The sequence below is a fragment of the Papio anubis genome, chromosome 17 (assembly GCF_008728515.1).
Source record: "Papio anubis isolate 15944 chromosome 17, Panubis1.0, whole genome shotgun sequence".
In the NCBI taxonomy this organism is placed as follows: domain Eukaryota; kingdom Metazoa; phylum Chordata; class Mammalia; order Primates; family Cercopithecidae; genus Papio; species Papio anubis.
Genome location: NC_044992.1, coordinates 54,384,325 through 54,406,374, shown reverse-complemented (window position 1 = coordinate 54,406,374; position 22,050 = coordinate 54,384,325). Strand labels below are relative to the sequence as shown.

General features: G+C 36.2%; 1 protein-coding gene across 10 annotated transcripts in view; it reads right to left on the bottom strand.

The window, feature by feature from the left end:
- Positions 1-22,050, bottom strand: part of LOC103878903 (EF-hand calcium-binding domain-containing protein 3) — a 514,301-nt gene that overhangs the window by 178,046 nt on the left and 314,205 nt on the right. For 9 of the 10 annotated variants that reach the window (XM_031657656.1, XM_031657654.1, XM_021929308.2 and 6 more), the window contains 6 exons: positions 17,340-17,444; positions 8,341-8,394; positions 7,026-7,130; positions 5,537-5,590; positions 4,805-4,909; positions 1,573-1,626 (listed from right to left, as the gene is read on the bottom strand). In XM_031657656.1, the coding sequence (XP_031513516.1) occupies positions 1,573-1,626; positions 4,805-4,909; positions 5,537-5,590; positions 7,026-7,130; positions 8,341-8,394; positions 17,340-17,444 (477 nt within the window). The remainder of the gene's footprint in view (positions 1-1,572; positions 1,627-4,804; positions 4,910-5,536; positions 5,591-7,025; positions 7,131-8,340; positions 8,395-17,339; positions 17,445-22,050) is intronic. The other variant, XM_031657659.1, reaches the window with a different exon arrangement.

Genomic DNA, 22,050 nt, shown 5'->3' with positions numbered 1-22,050 from the left:
CATACATATACTTTTGTGACTCTTTTGTGAATTTTCTTTTGATAAACAGGTAGAATTGCCACATTGCTAATTCTTTACATTGTACTTGCAATCACACTTCCTCTTCCTCTTCTTCTTCCTTTCTTCTTTTTCTCTCTCTTTTTTTTTTTTTTTTTTTGAGATAGGGTCTTGCTCTGTCACCCAGACTGGAGTGCGGTGGTGCTATCTCAGCTCATGCAACCTCCGCCTTCCTGGCTCAAGAGATCCTCCCACCTCAGTGCCCCCAATCCCCGCCCTAGTAGCTGGGACCATAGGCATGTGCCACCATGCCCAGTTAATTTTTGTATATTTTGTAGAGACGGTGTTTTGCCATGTTGCCCAGGATTCACACTTAGACATTTATATCTAAGCTAAAAGAAAACTCGAGTTTTAAAGGTAGACTTAAAGGATTGGTTAGACTAGTTTTCATTCATGCCTGACAAATGTTTGGCCATGATTCCAGAATACCTTCCAGTCCCTTCTTATAATATTTTCAGTTTTGTTTGCCTCACACTGTTTGAGTTCTGCTTTTCAGAGTCTCAAGTGCTTCTATGCAGCCACTGTATCAACAGATAATTTAACAAATGATTCAAAGACAAAAACAGGATGAAATCATCCTGATTTGATATTGAGATGTCAGCTCATCTCAAGCAGAATCAGCAATAGTGGAGGTCTGGACAATTCCTGATGGTTTCCCCTGTGGCTCTCATTGAGGGAGGACCAAAAGGAAGAAATAGGACTAAAAACATTCTCATACTATTAAGAAAAGTCTGCTATCATGGCTACATAGCAAATACTATTGATGCAGCTGCTTCCTCTTCTTCTTTCTTTTCTCTCTCTCTCTCTTTCTGATAGGGTCTTGCTCTGTCACCCAGGCTGGAGTGCAGTGGCGCTATCTCAGCTCACTGCAACTTCCACCTTCCGGGCTCCAGTGATCCTCCCATCTCAGCACCCCTGGTAACTGGGACCACTGGCACATGCCACTATGCCCAGCTAATTTTTATATTTTATAGAGACAGAATTTTGCCATGTTGCCCAGGTTGGTCTCAAACTCCTGAGCTCAAGCCATCCTCCCACCTTGGCCTCCCAAAGTACTGGGATTACAGGCATGAGTCACCGTGCCTGGATGGTAGCAGCATCTTCTATTGCTAGATGAGCAACAAAGACATGAGCACACTTGCTGTATTATGCAGAGTAAATTACCAGACTCAGAAATATAACTTATTTCTCTTATTTATAATAAAAGTCATGTCATCATAATATAGGAGAAAATTACTACACATAATATGAAGTTAATATAATTTCCCTGAAAATTATGATATTGATGATCCATCCAAATAATTTTGTTCACAGAAATGTCTCAGCTATTACCTCAATTCTGAAGTATCCTATATCTTGTGCCAAGACCTAGTACCTCTATTGGTTGTAAAAGTGTAGGTGATCCAAAGCAGATAAATAAAAACACTTAATTAATGAAAGGTTAAAATGGCAAAATTAATAAGAGAATGAAGGGATGGTAGGAAAGATCATGTAAAAAGTTAATTTCTCACTTACCTAAAACAGCACTCAATTCTTTAATCAACTTATTTAGTTTGACTTTCTTTTCAGCTGTAAGACAAGGCAACATTTAGACACTGATAAAGCCAATCTTGGAAGAAAAGCATAAAGCATTAACTATTTAAATTATGAAGTAAAACCTAGATGAAGGCTATTCACTACATGTTGTCATTTTAACATTTATAATTCTTGGGCTTTAATAAAGAGCTCTATTATCAGCAATAAGAACTAAGATTTCTTGGACCATAAAGTCTACCTTAGGTAAAATGTTTTCTCTAGTTTTTTGAATGCATTCTGTTTTTAATTCCTTGTTTCTCTTGGAATGGATGATAACACATGCTGGTATATATTGAAGGCCATTGTTTACAACATTATGTTATTTTCTATTATTGGACGACAATGAAAGAATCCCAGGAAAAGGAGCAATGAACAGCACAGTGTGTGGTGAACTAATGCCTTTAAATCTTGCTCAAGGGAAAAATGCCACGTAAGGAGTGAAAAGATGAGTCAAAAGAGGTTGAATGGAGTCAGAGTAACAGTTAACAGTTGGTTTCTGAGTTTAGACTGTCTGGATCTTGGAATAGAGCACTGAAAAAAGATAATCCTAGCTCTGTGAAGTTTACATAAATTTGTTTTGTTCATGGTTGTATCCCTAAGACTAAAATAGGCTGAGACATGGGTGTTCAACAGATATCATGAATAAATAAATTGATTAAATGAGCCAATTGATAAAATGCTTAGCACTGTGCCTGGCATATTGTAAGACTCAATATATATAAGCTATGAAGGATCATTGAAGAGTTTTAATGTGAAGAATAATAATGTCAGATTTTCACCTTAGCAAAATCATCCTGGCTAGTTTACATAGAGAAATTGAAGGCAATGATATGATTATTAGACCAGTCAGGAGGCTTTTCTAGTAGTTTAAGCCAGAGATCATGAAGATCTGAATTAAGGTTAGAGTAGTCAAGATAGCCAAGAGATTTTTAAGAGGAAAAAAATGAGAGAGTATGAGATGCCAAAGATAATTTGTAGATTATTGCATGGTAACTGTGGATAAAAAATGGTGACAGAATTTTTAAAAATTATGAATTAGAGAGGTAATTCATGATTTTTGTTTTATCCTTTATTTGCTGAGTTTGGATTATCAGTGAAAAAGCTATGTCTGAATAGGGATTTGTTATTATAGGAGAAGATTTCTTAATTTACCTCAATTTAACCAACCTGATGGTCTAAACTTGATTTTCCCTTTCTACTATGAATTCTCACATTCAGACTGATGCTGATGGCATGCCAAATTTTCACAGCTAGTAGGCTTCCATTTTAGTAATCCAGTGCATCTATGTTATGGGTTAAGTTGTTGACTTATTTATAAATAGTTCTACTTTTTATTAAATTGATGATAATTCAATCATTATATAAACTGATGAACTATTAATGGAAAAGGGAGTTTTTCTCATAGAAAACACATTTGAATAATTCAGAATATTCCACTGAAGGCAAATTGCTAAAAAAGTTCTGCTGAATTTGGTGTGAATAAGATAACTGTAAAAAGATTGGAGAAATAACTAAAACCTAGATAGATTCAGACTGAAATTTCTGGTCAACTTTTTTTTTTAATTTCAATTTAAATTTTTTTCGACAGGGTCTTGTTCTGTCACCTGAGCTGGAGTGGTGCAGTGCACAATCATGGCTCACTGCAGCCTGGACTTACCATGCTCAAGCGATTCTCCCTCCTGAGCCTCCTGAGTAGCTGGGACTACAGGAGCACGCCACCACCCTTGGCTAACTTTTGTATTTTTTTGTAGAGATGGGGTTTTGTCACATTTCCCAGGCCGGTCTAGAACTACTAGGCTCAAGTGATCAACTCGCCTTGGCCTCCCTCCCAATGCTGGAGTTACAGGCGTAAGGCATGGCGCCCTGCCTTCTGGTCAACTTAAAAGAAAAATACTTTATTCTTAAAAGAAACTGAAATTAGGAGTGTAGACAATAAATAAATATGTTTATGTAAGAAAATCCCAAAAGAGAATGCCTACATTAAATAAAAATGGCCTTGGGCCTATTTTTTTCTTTCAAGTAAAATGTTTAAGGTATGTATATATCATTTTATGATCCTTTATTTTAACAAGATTTTAAGATGATCTGACCAAATGCTTGTCTCGGTCAATAGAGATAAAAGGATTTTACTATCCTAGACTGAATCACATGGGATAAGTCTAGGTTTGGGATCAAAGATTTGAAATCTTAAACATACACAGGTAAGTGAAATCATCTAGAAATGTGGTTGTGGAAAGAACAACAGACTGAGAATAGAACTGTTATATCACTATCATTTAAACCAGTATTTTTCAAAAATTTTTATTGTAAGCTTCACTAAGAACTCCGAACACTCACCATATCACACACACACAGACACACAGACACACACACACACATCATAAAGTTTCATGAAATAATATCTAGCCTAACTGTGTGACATATGCTTTGATATTTTCTTTTCTCTTCTATACTATTTCATTAAAAAATGCTCACTTAACCCACTAATTTGAGGGGAGGAAGAGAAGGCCATAAACAATGAGCCTCAGGAAAGGCAGAGAAGAAAATTATGGAGAGCATGAATTCATAGCAGCTGAGAATGTAGAGAGTTGTAATAAAAGAAAAAAGTTTAATATTATTAAAGGCACCAGAGAACTCAAGTTAGAAAAAGGTGAGTGGTGCACACTGGATTTGTCTGCTAGGATGTTCAGTCAGCTAAGTAAGAGTATTTTTTAATAGAATGGTGAATGTGGGAACCGGATTCTCTTTATGAGAGAAGAAAATATGAGGTGATCTCCTTTCCTTCTATTAATAAATCCTTCCCTTCCATTTTGAATGCTACGTCCTGATCATTTTCTGGCTTAACAAAATCTTGGCTTCATTTTGTGCAATGCTTAGTATCCATAGGGGAAAAACTGGATTTTAGATTAATGGAAGTGATTAAGAGAATCATTAGATTATCTTAGATTAATTGAATTAATTTAGATAATTATTTCTCTTAGATTAATTTAGATTAATTGAAATAATGAAGAGATTAAGAGAAATGATTTTTTCCCTGACTTTGAGACTGAGTTCTTCGCTAAACTTTTGAAAAGTCTTTGATATTTTGATGATCTGGTTTGAGAAATTCTCATTTTCAAGTTTAAAAGAATAAGTACCCCTTAAAAAGTATAGGGGTGATTACAGTGCTCACAGTCATCTGGTAGTCTTTCTGTTAGATCCATGAATTCCTCTTCCGTGATCTTTATCCCCATGTTTTCTAAAAGAGTGTCCAGCTTATTGACATCAACACTGCCTTCTAAGTAAGGAATAGGAAAGGAATATGGTAAAGCAGAATGATTCTAAAATTGGACTATGCATTCATGCTGCTGTATTATTTTTCTTCTTTATTGAGCAAGAGTTTTATCACAATGAAAAAATATTATTTATTTTCTAGTATTATTGTTGAGATTTTAAGACAAACACCAAAAACTTGTCTGTTATAGCTAATAGAAGGATAAAAATTAGAACTGAATTCCCCAAATCTTATTGCAGGAACAAGCCCACAAAGCAAAAATATTCTTAAATAAGGCTGAAAAGTTAGAGCTAATCATGACCATAATATTCCACAGAACAGGAATTATTTTTGTTGCCTGTATTTGCAAACTATATGTCCTGCTTTTGACTGAAATCCTTATCTGACAGCCTTAACTCTTCATCTTTTGCTGCGTATTAAATTTTTCTTTTTTTCCTTTAGGGCTGAGGAAAAAATCCATGAAAGTTTGACACTTCCTGCCAGATCATAGTAAAATAAACACTCGTTAACTTGCAGATCTACTGAAGGAGCCATAAATAATGACTCAGTTATATAGGAAAGGAAGATTCATGTTTCAAAAGTACAAATAAGAGTTTAAGACTTAGCCTTTTTATTGCACTGCTTACTCACGCTCAAGAGACTTTATGCCTTTCATCAACCTTTTCTGATACACTTTTCCATCAGCTATAAAAAACGGAACATTTTGGAAATAGAGTTAGAAGACAGTACAGATCTCTTAATTTCAGAAAGAACTTAAAATCTTTGCCTAAGGAACATTTCAAATGCAAATAGGTAATACACAGTAACAAAATGTTCACTCTTGGTAGTACATGATTAAAATGCAAATGATAACAATTATATGTGCCTGCTCACTTTTCTGTATTGGGAATGTAGGGAAAATAACATTCTCTACTGCTGTTTGTGGGAATTCAAATTACGATAACTTTTCCGGAAAAAAATTTGACAAAATAAAATATCTTCCATTTTGCAACTTTACTTAAATAAATCTAATCTTGACAAATTTTAGGATGTTTGCAAAGTTTTCTCCACAAGGCTGCCAAATAAAATAAGGACATATATTCATAGATAGGAAACTGGAAATATACATCTCAATTTTTTTATATTTATTTATTTACTTTTGAGATGAATCTCACTCTGTCGCCCAGGCTGGAGTGCAGTGACACGATCTTGGCTCACTGCAACCTCCTCCTCCTGGGTTCAAGCAACTCTCCTGCCTCAGCCTTCTGAGTAGCTGGGACTACAGGCACATGCCACCACACCCAGCTAATTTTTTGTATTTTTAGTAGAGACAGGGTTTCACCGTGTAAGCCAGGATGGTCTTGATCTCCTGACCTTGTGATCCGCCCGCCTCGGCCTCCCAAAGTGCTGGAATTACAGGCCACACATCTCAAATTTTTGATAGTAGTTATTATTTTGAGGTAGGAATAGAAATATTTTGATATTTTCTTATCTGTATTACCAACGTTTTCTATGATGAATCACATTAATAGTTTGAAGAGATGAGAATTATTAATACATACATAAATTTTATCTATCTATCTATCAATCATCTATTCATCATCTAAAAAGTGCTGAAGGAAAATGCTCTAAAATATTAACTTTGATTATCTTTGGGTTATGAAATTAAAAACATTTTTTATTTTTCTGAATTTTTTGGTTTTATTTCACCTAATAATAAGTTAAGAAATGTAGCCTTTTCTCAATGTACAAAATTATCCACTTCTTGGTAAACGACATATTCTATTTTTCAGAAACACATGCAGCTACTTTATTTAGTTCCATTCTATTGTCTGTCTACTCCTGTTTCTTTCCCCTCCTCTCTCTCTATTTTCTTGTCTCTTTTATCTTTCTTTTAATCTGTTTCTACAAATCTAGCTAATCAATAACCTGAAGATGTGAATAATGAATTTGAACTTTGACAGCAACTTACAGCTGAAAGGTTTGATGATTTTCAATTAAAATCTAAGTGATGAAAGTTTTATTTGTATTAGCATTAGCTTTTAACATTTTAAAAGCATTTTTAGTTTATTTTGGAATGTTTTTATATATCCACAAAACCAGACTACCTAAAAATCCCAATGGCATCCATAAGACTTACCATTAACTGGCAATGTTTTCAGCAAGTTCAAGTGTTCATCAGGCATAAGCTCAATCCCCAAGTTTCCTAAAACACTTTTAAGTTTATTTGTATCAACTTTGTCTCCTTTGAAAGAAAAAAAAGTTGTTCACACATGGCAATTTTAGGATATTATAATTACCAAAAATCATGAAAAAGCTGGACCATATAATGACATCTTTACTTATGTATTCTCACATATTCCTTTTGTTTTTTAATTTTGCTTTAAGTTTTGGGATAGAAGTGCAGAACATGTAAGTTGGTTACATAGGTATATGTATGCCATGGTGGTTTGCTGTACCTATCAACCCACCATCTAGCCATTAAGCCCTGCACACATTAGCTATTTGCCCTAATGCTATCCCTCTGCTTTCCCCCCACCTCCTGACTGGCCCCGGTGTGTGATGTTCCCCTCCCTGTGTTCCTGTGTTCTCATTGTTCAGCTCCCACTTATGAGTGAGAACATGGGGTGTTTGGTTTTCTGGTCCTGTGTTAGTTTGCTGAGGATGATGGCTCCCAGCTTCATCCATGTCCCTGCAAAGGACATGATCTCATTCATTTTTATGGCTGCATAGTATTCTACATTCTCACATATTCTAATAGTGTTTAAGGATGAGTAAGATAGAACTTCCTTGATTCTTCATGAAAAGAGACAGTGGTCTCCTAAGCCTAATGTAAAGACATGCTAGCACTGAAGAAAATCTGATTGTACAATCAGCCTATAATTTAGGGATATCTAGTCTTTTTTGTTTTTAATGCTGAATTATGTGATTATTATTTAAAGCAACCCAATCCACTTAATCCTTTAAAAATATTTATCTTCTTATTTTCTGTGTCTATCTAGATTTTGACTACTTAAACCAGAAGTTATTAACTCAAAAGCTCACAAGAGTCTGGAGGTAAAGGAAAGGAGTGAAATTGGCTTAGGTGAAACAAAGAGCACATGCTTTATCCAAAGAGAAAAAACATCAGCTATTTTGTGAGTAAATGCAGATTCAGTGTTTCCAGACCTTATGAAAGTTGATAGCAGTCTGGATTCAACCATGGGTGGCCAACTTGTGACCTCTGATTAAAATACCGGTTCAGATCAGCATATTATTGTTAGAAATCACAGAAAATAAAATTTATTCCTCAAATATACCATTCATTTTTACGTCCAAGTCCTAAATAACCAAAGGGAGAACAGTTCTATATAAATATGTAAAATATTAGCACGAATACATTTAATATTGGGAAAGCACCATGCAAAATTCAACAGAGTTAGAATTCAAGTAAAAATGTTTTAGTAATGTCTTACCCGTAAAATATTTCATTTCATTCATCACCTTTTTCAGATCAACCTTACCATTAACTGTAAGACAAGGAATAAATTGTTCAGAAACATGACAATGAGACTATGAAAATGATGTTACACAGAGGAAAATTTAGTACTTATTTGCTTTAGAACATGTAACTTTTGATACACCCTTCATAAGAAAACTCACATGACAATAAACACAATTATTTCCTAAATACAATTAATATTTCAGCAGCACTGAAGTATTATGTTTTGGGGGAGAAAAGTGATTCCTAGTTTCTGAAAAAAAGTATTTTTTCTTCTAGCAGCAAAGTAATACTCCATGTCAATGAGAAAAATCTAGCTGTAACCCAGGAATCACAGAAGATTAAAAATGTAGTTATTTCATGAATTCAATAAACTTTTATCACAAAATACCAGTAGAGTGGCCAGAAAAGTATATCAATTGTTAATAGTCTTGCTAAGTCTATGGTGAGAAGAATTTTTTGATCCTTAATCTACATCTATTCAAGTATTCCTGGACACAAATAATTTCTGTGTCAACACCAGCTACAGGTCAGGACAGCATGAAAACGTGTTTTTGTTCAACTGAACTATTATAGGTAATCAAGCCCATCATGGAAAAAGATAAGATCTCTGAAGGGGATTAGTGCTTTTTCGGCTTTGTGTATGGTTTGCTATGGTTGGGAGTCAACTAAATTCTTTTGTCTTTTGATTGCCCAGCTGGTTTTTAATGAAAAAATTTAAAAAATTAATGGAAGGGCTCTCTGCTATAGGTTATTTAATTGGGGGATTTCCACTGAGAACTAGGCCCTCAGGGAGTTTTATTTCATTAAAATATTCTAAATGTATCTCAAATCATAAGGAATCTATTAGCAGGAATAAAAATGTTCTGTGTGACAAGGAAAACTTCATTTATGTGTAATTTTTTAAACTTTTTTTTAAAGTTCAGGGATACAGGTGCAGGTTTGTTATGTAGGTAAACATATGTCATGGGGGTTTGCTGTACAGATTATTTCGTCACCCAGGTATTAAGCCTCGTACCCAATAGTTATTTTTTCTGCTCCTCTCCCTCCTTCCAACTTCTACCCTCAGGTAGATCCCAGTGTCTGTTGTTCCCCTCTATATGCCCATGTGCTCTCATCATTTAACTCCTACTTATAAATGAGAAGGTGCAGTATTTAGTTTTCTGTTCCTGTGTTACTTTGCCAAAGATAGTGGCCTCCTGCTCTATCCATGTCCCTGCAAAGGATGTGATCATTTTGTTTTAAATGCCTGCATAGGATTTCATGGTGTAGATGTACTGCATGTAATGTTCTTCTTTTGTATTTACCGCAACCAACCGTAACCAAAGTTCTGGAAGGGATCTGCAAATATGGAGACCTGAATAGGAATCATTGTCTCTTTTACTACCACCTCCAAGCTGTTTGCCTTTTGGGAATCAAATGCTACTGATCTCTACAGGCTGCTAGGCCTATATCAAGCCTTAGACTCTGATAGTGTCCTGGAAGAAAGAATGGGCATGGGACTCTCTCCCCCATGGACTAGGAAAGCACCAGGAAAGTGTCAGAGCATGGGAATAGAACTGAGAAGCAGTAGACTTGGGAAACACTTGGCACTAAAATTCTAAAGACCCTAATGAAGGTCAATAAAGGCCAGCGTGAGGTATTCCTGGTTCCTGTGACTCCTAAAAAGCCAAGAAGGAGTAAAACAGGTGGGCAGAAACGTTCATTCTGGTGGTGAACGTTTCAAGCGGTGAAAGTACAAATATGTCAGAACAGAAGCTTCTTTCCACTGTATAAGTTCAAAAATAGTCTGTTGTGAAATGTGTAATAGGAAATTGTATTTAAAGAAGACTCAGTGAAGCTGCATTCAGAAGTAAATGTATGGTTTAAACTTCATTATTAAAGCAGAAAGACAAAAAGGAACTAAGCATGCCATCCGAGGTGGGGGATGTAACCACAGATGAAGAAACAAAAACCTATGAGATTGGAATTAATTCCTGTATTATTAATACAGGCAAAAATAAAAATTAATAAAAAAAAGCAGTGAAAGACAGTGAAAATACAAATGAATACAAAAGCTAGTTATCTGAAAAACTAATCAAATGTATTTTGTTCTGATGGGCTGATTAAGAGAAAAAGGAATCAAAGACATGTAAGAATAGGAAAAGAAAGAGAGCCATACCATTCAGGCTCTGGCAGGTAAAATATATCTTTAAATGGAGCATCAAAGAATGAACTTATTTACAAAGGTATGACCTGGATAAAGGGGAACCAAGAGATGACGAAAATCCAGATGGGGTTGGTTGGGGTACTGGGACAGAGGGAAGCCATTAGCCTTGTTCCTGGGCTTAAAAGTGAAAAGACTTAATGTGGCACATATACACCATGGAATACTATGCAGCCATAAAAAAGGATGAGTTCATGTCCTTTGCAGGGACATGGATGAAGGTGAAAACCATCATTCTCAGCAAACTAACACAAGAACAGAAAACCAAACGCTGCATGCTCTCACTCATAAGTGGGAGTTGAACAATGAGAACACATGGACACATGGAGGGGAACATCACATTATCAGGGACTGTCTGGGGATGGGGGACTGGAAGAGGGACAGCATTAGGAGAAATACCTAATGTAGGTGATGGGTTGATGGGTGCAGGAAATCACCATGTCACATGTATACCTATGTAACAAAATTGCACATTCTGCATATGTACCCCAGAACTTAAAGTATAAAAAAAAAAAAGTGAAAAGATTTAGAAGGGAGAAGTAAAACTTTCTCTATTTACAGATGACATGACAGTTTATGTAAAAAATCCTAAGGAGTTTACAAAACAACTATTAGAATTCATAATTTAGCAAAGTCACAGAATATAAAGTTAATATACCAAAATCAGCTATTTTTTTTTTTACTACCTGCCGGGTGAGGTGTCAGAGCCCTGGCAACGAAAAGTGATTGGTTTGTGGGTAGTAAGATTAATTTATGGACCACAGTATAGGTTTGAAAAGGCAAGCGCTGCAGAAGAGTGCGGTGGGGCACTTTGGCAAGAGAGGAGTGAGTGTGTAACGGTGGATTTTCCTTAGGGGTATTTATGGACCTTAAAGCGGGAGCTTAAGGGTAATTTGGATCATCTTAGCCACATACTTCATGATAAATAATTACATTTGTAGACATTTTGGTGCCTTGATGCCAGCAAGGGTTGCACAATGAGTTTTGACATGCACGCATTTTGGAGATGTATAGAAATTCTAGTTTCTTATACATTTTTGGAAAAAAAAACCTGCTACCAGATGGTGGCTTTAGATAATAGGGAAGTCTAACTACTTCTAAATTCCTCTGATAAGGACTTTTGCCCCTGGAGGTCTGCTTGATGGCTATCAGGTGATCTTTGCTCTCCTCACTACCAAGAAATACTTTGAAAATAAAATTTCAAGAACTCCACTTCCAACAGCATTGGAAAACATTAAATATTAGAAATAAATTTAACCAAGGATGTAAAAAGACTTTTACACTGAAAACTATAAAACATTGCTAAGAGAAATTAAATACCTAAATAAATATAGTCCATTATTTATCAGTTGGAAGACTCAATATCATCAATATGTCAGTTCTTGCAAAATTAATCTATACATTGACGGCAATTACAGTATGCTTTTTTTGTGTGTGTAGAAATTGACAAATTGATTCTAAAATTATATAGAAAAAAAGAACCTAGAATATCTAAAGCAATTGTGGGAAAAAGACAAGACTGGGCATATTCAGGGTGTTATGGCTGGAAAAAAGAAGAGAAAGAAGAAAGAACAATGCTGGAGGATAAAAAAAATTGAACTTACAAAGTCATGTGATTTTCAATGGAGATACCAAAACATTTTGATGGGGAAAGGAAACTCTTTGCAGCAAATGATGTTGGAATAACTAGACATCCATATAGAAAAGAGTGAACTTCAACTCATACATCACACAATACACAAATATTAAAGATAGATCAACTGACTTAATTGCAAAAGTTAAAAACTTAAAGCTTTTAGATGAAAACATAGGGGAATATCTTTGTAACTTGGATTTCCTAGATAAGATATGACGAGTTGATGGGTGCAGCACACCAACAAGGCACAAGTATACATATGTAACAAACCTGCACGTTATGCACATGTACCCTACAACTTACAGTATAATAATAAATAAATAAATAAATAAATAAATAAATAAAAAAGATATGGAAAGCAATAATCATAAAGAAAGAGAAAAATCTAAGTAAGGTTTCATCAAAATTAACAACTTTTGCTCACCAAAAAACACCATTAAGAAAATGAACAGGCAAACCATAGACTGAGAGAAAACATATCTGAGAAACGGCTAGTATCCAGGATATATAAAGAATTCCTAGAACTCTATTAATAAACAACCCTAAGTGGGCAAAACAATTTGAACAGAAACATTACAAAGGAAGGTATATAACTTGCTATCAAGCAGTTGAAAAAGTATCCAATATCATTAGTCATCAGGGAAATGTAAATTAACACAATATTGAAATACCACCACATACTGACTCAAAGGACTAAAATAAAAAATATTGATAACACCAAATGTTGGTAAAGAGTGAAGCGAATAGAACTCTTAGACATTGTTGGTGGTAGTATAAAATGGTGCATCCACTTTGGAAAAATCTCTAGCAATTTCTTTTAAAACTAAAAATGCATCTACTTTATGATGCAGCATTTCCATACCTAGGTATTTACCCAAGTGAAGGGGTGGCCTGTCCCTCCACACTTGTGGGTATATCTCATCAGATGGGATGAAAGACTGAGAAAAGAAATAAGATACAGAGACAAAGTATAGGAAAAGAACAGTGGGCCCAGGGGACTGACATTCAGCATACCAAGGACGTGCATTGGCACCGGTCTCTGAGTTCCCTCAGTTTTTATTGATTATTATTTTCACTACTTCAACAAGAGGAATGCGGTAGGAGAGCAGGGTGATAATAGGGAGAAGGTCAGCAAGAAAACATGTTAGCAAAAGAATCTCTGTCATACCTTAGTTGAAGGGGAGGTACTATGCCTGGATGTGCACGTAGGCCAGATTTGTTTCTCTCTGCCCAAACATCTCAGTGGAGTAAAGAATAACAAAGCAGCATTGCTGCCAACATGTCTTGCCTCCTGCCATAGGGCGGTTTTTCTCCTATCTCAGAATTGAACAAATGTACAATTGGGTTTTATACTGAGACATTCAGTTACTAGGGGCAGGCAGGAGAGAGTCCTTCCTCTATCTCAACTGCAAGAGGCTTTCCTCTTTTACTAATCCACCTCAGCACAGACCCTTCACGGATGTCGGGCTGGGGGACGGTCAGGTCTTTCTCATCCCACGAGGCCATATTTTTGACTATCCTATGGGGAGAAACCTTGGACAATACCCAGCTTTCCAGGGCAGAGGTTCCTGGGGCTTTCCGCAGTGCACTGTGCCCCTGGTTTATTGAGACTAGAGAGCGGCGATGACTTTTACCTAGCATACTGCTTGTAAACATTTTGTTAACAAGGCACATCCTGCACAGCCCTAGATCCCTTAAACCTTGATTCCATACAACACATGTTTTTGTGAGCTCAAAGTTGGGGCAAAGAGGTTGGGGCAAAGTGGCTGGGGCAAAGTTACAGATTAACAGCATCTCAGGGCAAAGCAATTGTTCAGGGTACAGGTCAAAATGAAACTTCTTACATTTTTCCTTTCTACATAGACACATTAACAGTCTGATCTCTCTTTCTTTTCCCTACACCAAGAGAAAGAAAACACAAGTCCACATATAACTTGTGTAAGAATGTTCATAGCAGCTTTATTCATTATAGTAAAACACTAGTAAAAATCTGCATCCAACAATAGAAGAAGAGATAAACACGTTATAATAGATTTGTACAATAGATTATTGTTCAGCAATGAAAACAAATGAATTACTGATACAAGCAACAACATGGATGAATCTAAAAACAGTTATGCTTAGTAAAAGAAGTTTTGGCAGACCATATTTTCAAAAAATGGCTGAGATATATATCCCATCCGACATCCTCTTCTTTAAATGTGACTGATGTGGCTGGGTGTGGTGGCTCATGCCTGTAATCCCAGCACTGTGGGAGGCTGAGGCCTGTGGATCACTAGAGGTCAGGAGTTGGAGACTAGCCTGGCCAGCATGGCGAAAACCCGTCTCTACTAAAAATACAAAAAGATTAGCTGGGCGTGGTGGTATGTGCCTGTAGTCCCAGCTACTTGGGATGCTGAGGCATGAGAATTGCTGGAACCTGGGAGGAGGAGGCTGCAGGGAGCCAAGATCACACCACTGCACTCCAGCCTGGGTGACAGAGCGAGACTGTCTTTTTAAAAAAAAAAAAAAGAAAGAAAAGAAAAACAGAAAAAGAAAACATTAACTGATACATCTCCCACCAAGAGCTTAGACTGAGTCAAGGTTTAGACTTAGACTTTTGCCATGGCTTTGACAATAACATTTGGTGAAAATGATGCTATGTGACTTTTGAGGCTATATCACACAAAGGATAGTTTTCATCTGGCATTCTCTCTCTCTCTCTCTCTCTCTCTCTCTCTGTCAGAATGTTTCAATTTGGTACCCAACAACTGTGCTATACAGGGCCCAAAATAGCTCATGCAGTGAGACCATATGGAGAACACACTTGGAGAGAAGCAGAAACCCTCTCCAGCCCCAATCCAATAACTATCATCAACTGCCAGACTTGGGCGAATGAGCTCATAGATGATTCTGAACCCTAACTTCTGAGTTTTCTAGCTGAGGTCCCAGACATCATGAATCAGAGATAAACCATTCTCACTATGTCCTGTCTGAATTCCTGACCTACAGAATCTGTGAGCATAACAAGTAGTTGCTTTATGACACCAACTTTTGGAATAATTATGTTGCAGCATAATATATATATAAAGTAGAGGCTTTATACAAAAGAGTAGTTACTATATGAGCCATTTATATGTTTTGGGGTAGGTAAAATTAATTTATGGTAGAAAAAAATTGGCATATTGGTTGCTTCTAGGGTAGGGTGAGAACTAACTGGGATGGAGCATGAAGGAAATTTCCGGAGTGACAATAATGTTCTATATCTTGATGTTTGGGTTACACAGGTATAATCGTATGTCAAAACTCAGCAATCATGCACTGTAGATGTATATCAGTAATTACATTAACTGTACTAAAAACTAACCAAAAGAGAAAAAAGAGAGATTGTCAGACTCAAAAAATGGAGTCTAAATATATGCTGTATACAAGATATATCCTTTAACAATGTGGGCACAGATAGACTGAAAATCAAAGGAGGGAAAAGATACACTATGAAAACAGAAAAAAAGCTAGTAACACTGGTAATATGGACAAAGTAGTATTTAAGGCAAGAAAAATTACAAGAAGTAAAAAGGGACATTTTATAATGACAAATGCATCAACTCAAAAAAGAAAATATAATACTAAAATAGCACAACCACACCTAAAATAAAAGTACATGTGTACATTTAACTCATTATCTTTACAAAGTTCCCTATTTCATTTTAAACTTTTATTTGGAATGGCTGAATGATAACAATCACTACTTTTCTCAGATAATTGTTGGGGGTGTTCCAATTATTATCCACCACTGGCATTTCTCTTTTCTTCTCTCCCACTTATTTGTTTTTCTCTGTTAACTTTCTTTCATTATATTCTTCTAGTACCGTCCACCAAATCCACAATTTTGCCAGATTAATTTTCCTCTTTCTGTGTATTTTCCGGCCTATTGGTGGCCCTGTTAACACTTTCACTTATTTTTAGTAATAGTTCAACAACTTCCTTACTTAAGGTTATAAAATAACATTACAAACCCAGGGCAGGATTAGGTATTAAAAATAAGGTAGAGATTTTATTTTGGCCAGGGGTTTCAGAAATTCTGAAATTCTGCCTATAATAAATTACTACTTACCATAGATCCCCAAGATAAATATAGTCCCAGGAAATTACTGACAATTTTTAGAGTCCAAATCTCTTGAGGTATATATTCTCATAAGCCAGTAGTGCTTTAAAAGATTCAGGCAGATGTGGACTGTGGGTATAGTCTATTTCATTACTCTCCAACCTAAAACTGGGTCTCAAATTTTACCACTGTTACTTGAAAAAAGGTTAATACAATGTATACATGCCAGCATCAGGGGAAATGGAAAAGGAGAGGAGCTGGTTTAAATTGTCCACCATAAACTTTCCCCCGTAGGACCCATATGAAAGTGAGAGACAGACAAACACTGATTCAGATGGGTGTCATGTACAGCAGGTATACCTAGCCATAGTAAAAGGGAAGAAAACATAAAAGATTAAGTGCCCTTAAAAACATAAATACTGATGTCACCTATTAGCAAATGTGGCCAAAGGTGTGGATTGGAATTTGAGCAATACCTATCAATTCTCCCTACCTTACAGGGAATACAAAGAAAAGTTGAATATAAAAACACACACACACAGACACACACACACACACACACACACACACACACACACACACAGAGAGAGAGAGAGAGAGAAAAGGAAAGCAGAGAGAGAGAGAGAGAGAGAGAGAGAGAGAGAGAGAGAGAGAGAATGAATCATGATCATGAAATCTTTCTCCAAATACACATGCAACGAGCAAGAGATAGCATGTGTTCTTCCTTTGGACTCGAGTTTTTCCTCTAAGGTTTTCAGAATGCCTTCTTGATACCAAATAAACACTTTTTTTTTTTTTTTTTTAAGAGACAGAGTCTTGCTCTGTTGCCCAGGCTGAAGTGCAGTGGCTATTCACAGGCACAAGCATAGTGCACTGCAGCCTTGAACTCCTGGCCTCAAGTGATCCTCCTGCCTCAGCCTCCAGTATAGCTGGGACTACAGGTAAGCACCACTGAATCCAGGTCCAAATAACATTTCTAATGATTATTATAAATAGGTTTATAAGACTAGTTCTTCTGTAGGGTTCAGTAATATCTAAAATTCTCACCATCAACTGGTAGGTTTTGTGTTAGATCTTCAAGTTCTTTTTCAGTGAGGTTTATGCCCATGTTTCCCAAAACCATGTCCACTTTGCTGGCGTCAATCTTCCCCCCTTATTAAAAGAGAGATATACAAGCAAAAGTTAATGTCTCTAAAATGTGGGGAAAACTATCAATTTCTTAGGATTATGGTTAATATTTTCATACAAAAGACCAAATACTAATAAGACATTTACAGGTGTACGAAGAGTCAGTAACATACTTAGAATTAGATCTTGTTTTAACAGTCATGATAAGCATACCCGGTATAAAGTTTTAAAGGTGACTAAATTACTTCTCACAGAATTTCAGCAAGGTGACAATCCAATGTTTCTAACTCATTTTCTCTGGTTTTCATTGTATTTATTTTTACAATTAACTTCTAGTTATGTTAAGGGATGCTGGATTTTCCATTCCCATTTTTTTTCTAAAAAATATTTTAAAAATTTATTCTAAAAAAAAATAACAAAAACAGGATACATATGCAGAACATGCAGATTTGTTACATGGGTATATGTGTACCATGTTGCTTTGCTGCACCTATTGACCCTTCCTCTAAGTTCTCTCCCCTGACCCCCATCCCCAGTAGGCCCTGGTGTGTGTTGTTCCCCTCTCTGTGTCCATGTGTTCGCAATGTTCACCTCCCACTTGTAAGTGAGAACACATGGTGTCTGGTTTTCTGTTCTTGTGTTAGTTTGCTGAGGATGATGGCTTCCAGCTTCATTTATGTCCCTGCAAAGGACATGATCTCATTCCTTTTTATGGTTGCATGGTATTCCATGGTGTATAAGTACTCCATTTTCTTTATCCAGTCTATGATTGATGGGCATTTGAGTTGGTTCCATGTCTTTGCTATTTTAAATAATACTGCAGTAAACATGTGTGCATGTGTCTTTACAGTAGAATAACTTATATTCTTTTGGGTATATACTCAGTAATAGGGTTGCTGGGTCAAATGGTATTTCTGGTTCTAGATCCTTGAGGAATCGCCACACTGTCTTCCACAATGGTTGAACTAATGTACATTCCCACCAACAGTGTAAAAGCATTCCTATTTCTCCACAGCCTTGCCAGCATCTATTGTTTCCTGACTTTTTAATAATTGCCATTCTGACTGGCATGAGATGGTATCTCATTGCGGTTTTGATTTGCATTTCTCTGATGATCAGTGATGTTGAGCTTTTTTTTCATGTTTGTTGGCTGCATAAACGTCTTCTTTTGAGAAGTGTCTGTTCACTTGCTATGTCTACTTTTTGATGGGGTTGTTTTGTTCTTGTAAATTTGTTTAAGTTCCTTGTAAATTCTGGATATTAGGCCATTGTCAGATGGGTGGATTGCAAAAATTTTCTCCCATTCTCTAGGTTGCCTGTTCACTTTGATGGTAGTTTATTTTGCTGTGCAGAAGCTCTTTAGTTTAATTAGATCCCACTTGTCAATTTTGGCTTTTGTTCCAATTGCTTTTGGTGTTTTTGTCATGAAGTCTTTGCCCATGCCTATGCCCTGAATGGTATTGCCTAGGTTTTCTTCTAGGGTTTTTATGGTTTTGGGTTTTACATTTAAATCTTTAATCTATCTTAAGTTAATTTTTGTATATGGTATAAGGAAGAGGTCCAGTCTCAGTTTTCTGCATATGGTTAGCCAGTTTCCCCAGCACCATTTATTGAATAGGGAATCCTTTCCTCATTGCTTTCTTTTGTCAGGTTTGTTGAAGATCAGATGGTTGTAGATGTGTGATGTTATTTCTGAGGTCTCTGTTCTACTCCATTGGTCTATATCTCTGTTTTGGTACCCATACCATGCTGTTTTGGTTACTGTAGCCTTGTAATATAGTTTGAAGTCAGGTAGCATGATGCCTCCGGCTTTGTGCTTTTTGCTTATGATTGTCTTGGCTATACAGAGTCTTCTTTGATTCCATACGAAGTTTAAAATAGTTTTTTCGAATTCTGGAAGAATGTCAATGATAGTTTAATGGGAATAGCATTGAATCTATAAATTACTTTGGGCAGTATGGCCATTTTCACAATATTGATTCTTCCTATCCATGAGGATGGAATGTTTTTTCATTTGTTTGTGTCCTCTCTTATTTTCTTGAGCAGTGGTTTGTAGTTCTCCTTGAAGAGGTCCTTCACGTCCCTTGTAAATTGTATTCCTAGGTATTTTATTCTCTTTGTAGCGATTGTGAATGGGAGTCCATTCAGGATTTGGCTCTCTGCTTATATATTGTTAGTGTAAAGGAATGCTTGTGATTTTTGCACATTGATTTTGTATCCTGAAACTTTGCTGAAGTTGCTTTTCAGTTCAAGAAGGTTTTGGGTTGAGCTGCTGGGTTTTTCTAAATATAAAATCATGTCATCTACAAACAGAGACAGCTTGACATCCTCTCTTCCTATTCGAATACTCGTTATTTCTTCCTCTTGCTTGACTGCCCTGGCCAGAACTTCCAATACTATATTGAATAGAAGTGATGAGAGAGGGCATCCTTGTCTTGTGCTGTTTTCAAAGGGAATGCTTCCGGCTTTTGCCCATTCATTATGATATTGGCTGTGCGTTTGTCATAAATAGCTCTTATTATTTTGAGATATGTTTCATCAATACATAGTTTATTTTACATGAAGGGATGTTGAATTTTACCAAAGGCCATTTCTGCATCTATTGAAATAATCATGTGGTTTTTGTCTTTGGTTCTGTTTACATGATGGATTATGTTGATTGATTTGTGTATATTGAACCAGCCTTGCCTCCCAGGGATGAAGCTGACTGGATTATGGTGGATAAGTTTTTGATGTGCTGCTGGGTTCAGTTTGCCAGTTTTTTATTGAGGATTTTTGCATCGATGTTCATCAGGGATATTGGCCTGAAGTTTTCTTTTTTTGTTCCATCTCTTCCCAGTTTTGGTATCTGGATGTTGCTGGCTTCATAAAAAGAGTTAGGGAGGAGTTCCTCCTTTTCAATTGTTTGGAATAGTTTCAGAGGGAATGGTACCAGCTCCTCTTCGTATTTCTGGTAGAATTTAGCTGTGAATCCTTTTGGTCATTTTTTTTTTGGTTGGGAGGCTATTAATTACTTCCTCAATTTCAGAGCTTGTTATTGGTCTATTCAGGGATTCAACTTCTTCCTGGTTTAGTCTTGGGAGGGTGTATGTGTCTAGGAATTTATCCATTTCTTCTATATTTTCTAGTTTATTTGCATAGAGGTGTTTATAGTATTCTCTGATGGTAGTTTGCATTTCTGAGGGGTCAGTGGTGATATTCTCCCTATCATTTTTTTTTATCGTGTCTATTTGATTCTTCTCTCTCTTCTTTATTAGGCTAGCTAGCAGTCTATCTATTTTGTTAATTTTTTAAAAAAACTAGCTCCTGGATTCGTTGATTTTTGGAGGGTTTTTGATGTCTATCTCCTTTAATTCCTCTCTGATCTTTGTTATTTCTTGTCTTCTGCTAGCTTTTGGATTACTTTGCTCTTGTCTTTTCAGCTCTTTTATTTGTGATGATAGGTTGTCAATTTGAGATATTTCTAGCTTTCTGATGTGGGCATTTAGTGCTATAAACTGCTTTAGCTGTGTCCTAGAGATTCTGATACATTGTCTCTTTGTTCTCATTGGTTTCAAATAACATCTTGATTTCTGCCTTAATTTAATTATTTACCCAGGAATCATTCAGGAGTAGGTTGTTCAATTTCCAGGAAATTGTGTGGTTTTGAGTGAGTTTCTTAATACTGAGTTCTAATTTGATTGCACTGTCTGAGAGACTGTTATGATTTCAGTTCTTTTGCATTTTCTGAGGAGTGTTTTACTTCCAATTATGTGATCAATTTTAGAATAACTGCCATGTGGCACTGAGAAGAATGTATATTCTGTTGATTTGGGGTGGAGAGTTCCGTAGATGTTTATTAGGTCTGCTTGGTCCAGAGCTGAGTTCAAGTCCTGGATATCCTTGTAAATCTTCTGCCTCATTGATCTGTCTAATACTGACAGTGGGGTATTAAATTCTCCCACTATTATTGTATGGGAGTCTAAGTCTCTTTGTAGGTCTCTAAGAACTTGTTTAATGAATCTGGGGGCTCCTGTATTGGGTGCATATATATTTAGCATAGTTAGCTCTTCTTGTTGCATTGATCCCTTTACCCTTATGTAATGGCCTTCTTTGTCTTTTTTGATCTTTGTTGGTTTAAAGTCTGTTTTATCAGAGACTAGGATTGCAACCCCTGCTTTTCTTTGCTTTCCATTTGCTTGGTAAATATTCCTCCATTCCTTTATTTTGAGCCTATGTGTGTCTTTGCATGTGAGATGGGTCTCCTGAATACAGCACACTGACAGGTCTTGACTCTATCCAATTTGCCAGTCTATGTCTTTTCACTGGGGCATTTAGCCCATTTACATTTAAGGTTAATATTGTTATGTGTGAATGTGATCCTGTCATCATGATGCTAGCTGGTTATTTTGCACATTAGTTGATGCAGTTTCTTCATAATGTCATTAGTCTTTATATTTTGGTATGTTTTTGCAGTGGGTGGTACTGGTTTTTCTTTTCCATATTTAGTGCTTCCTTCAGGAGCTCTTGTAAGGCAGGCCTGGTGATGACAAAATCTTTCAGCATTTGCATGTCTCTAAAGGATTTTATTTCTCCTTCACTTATGAAGCTTAGTTTGGCTGTATATAAAATTCTGGGTTGAAAATTCTTT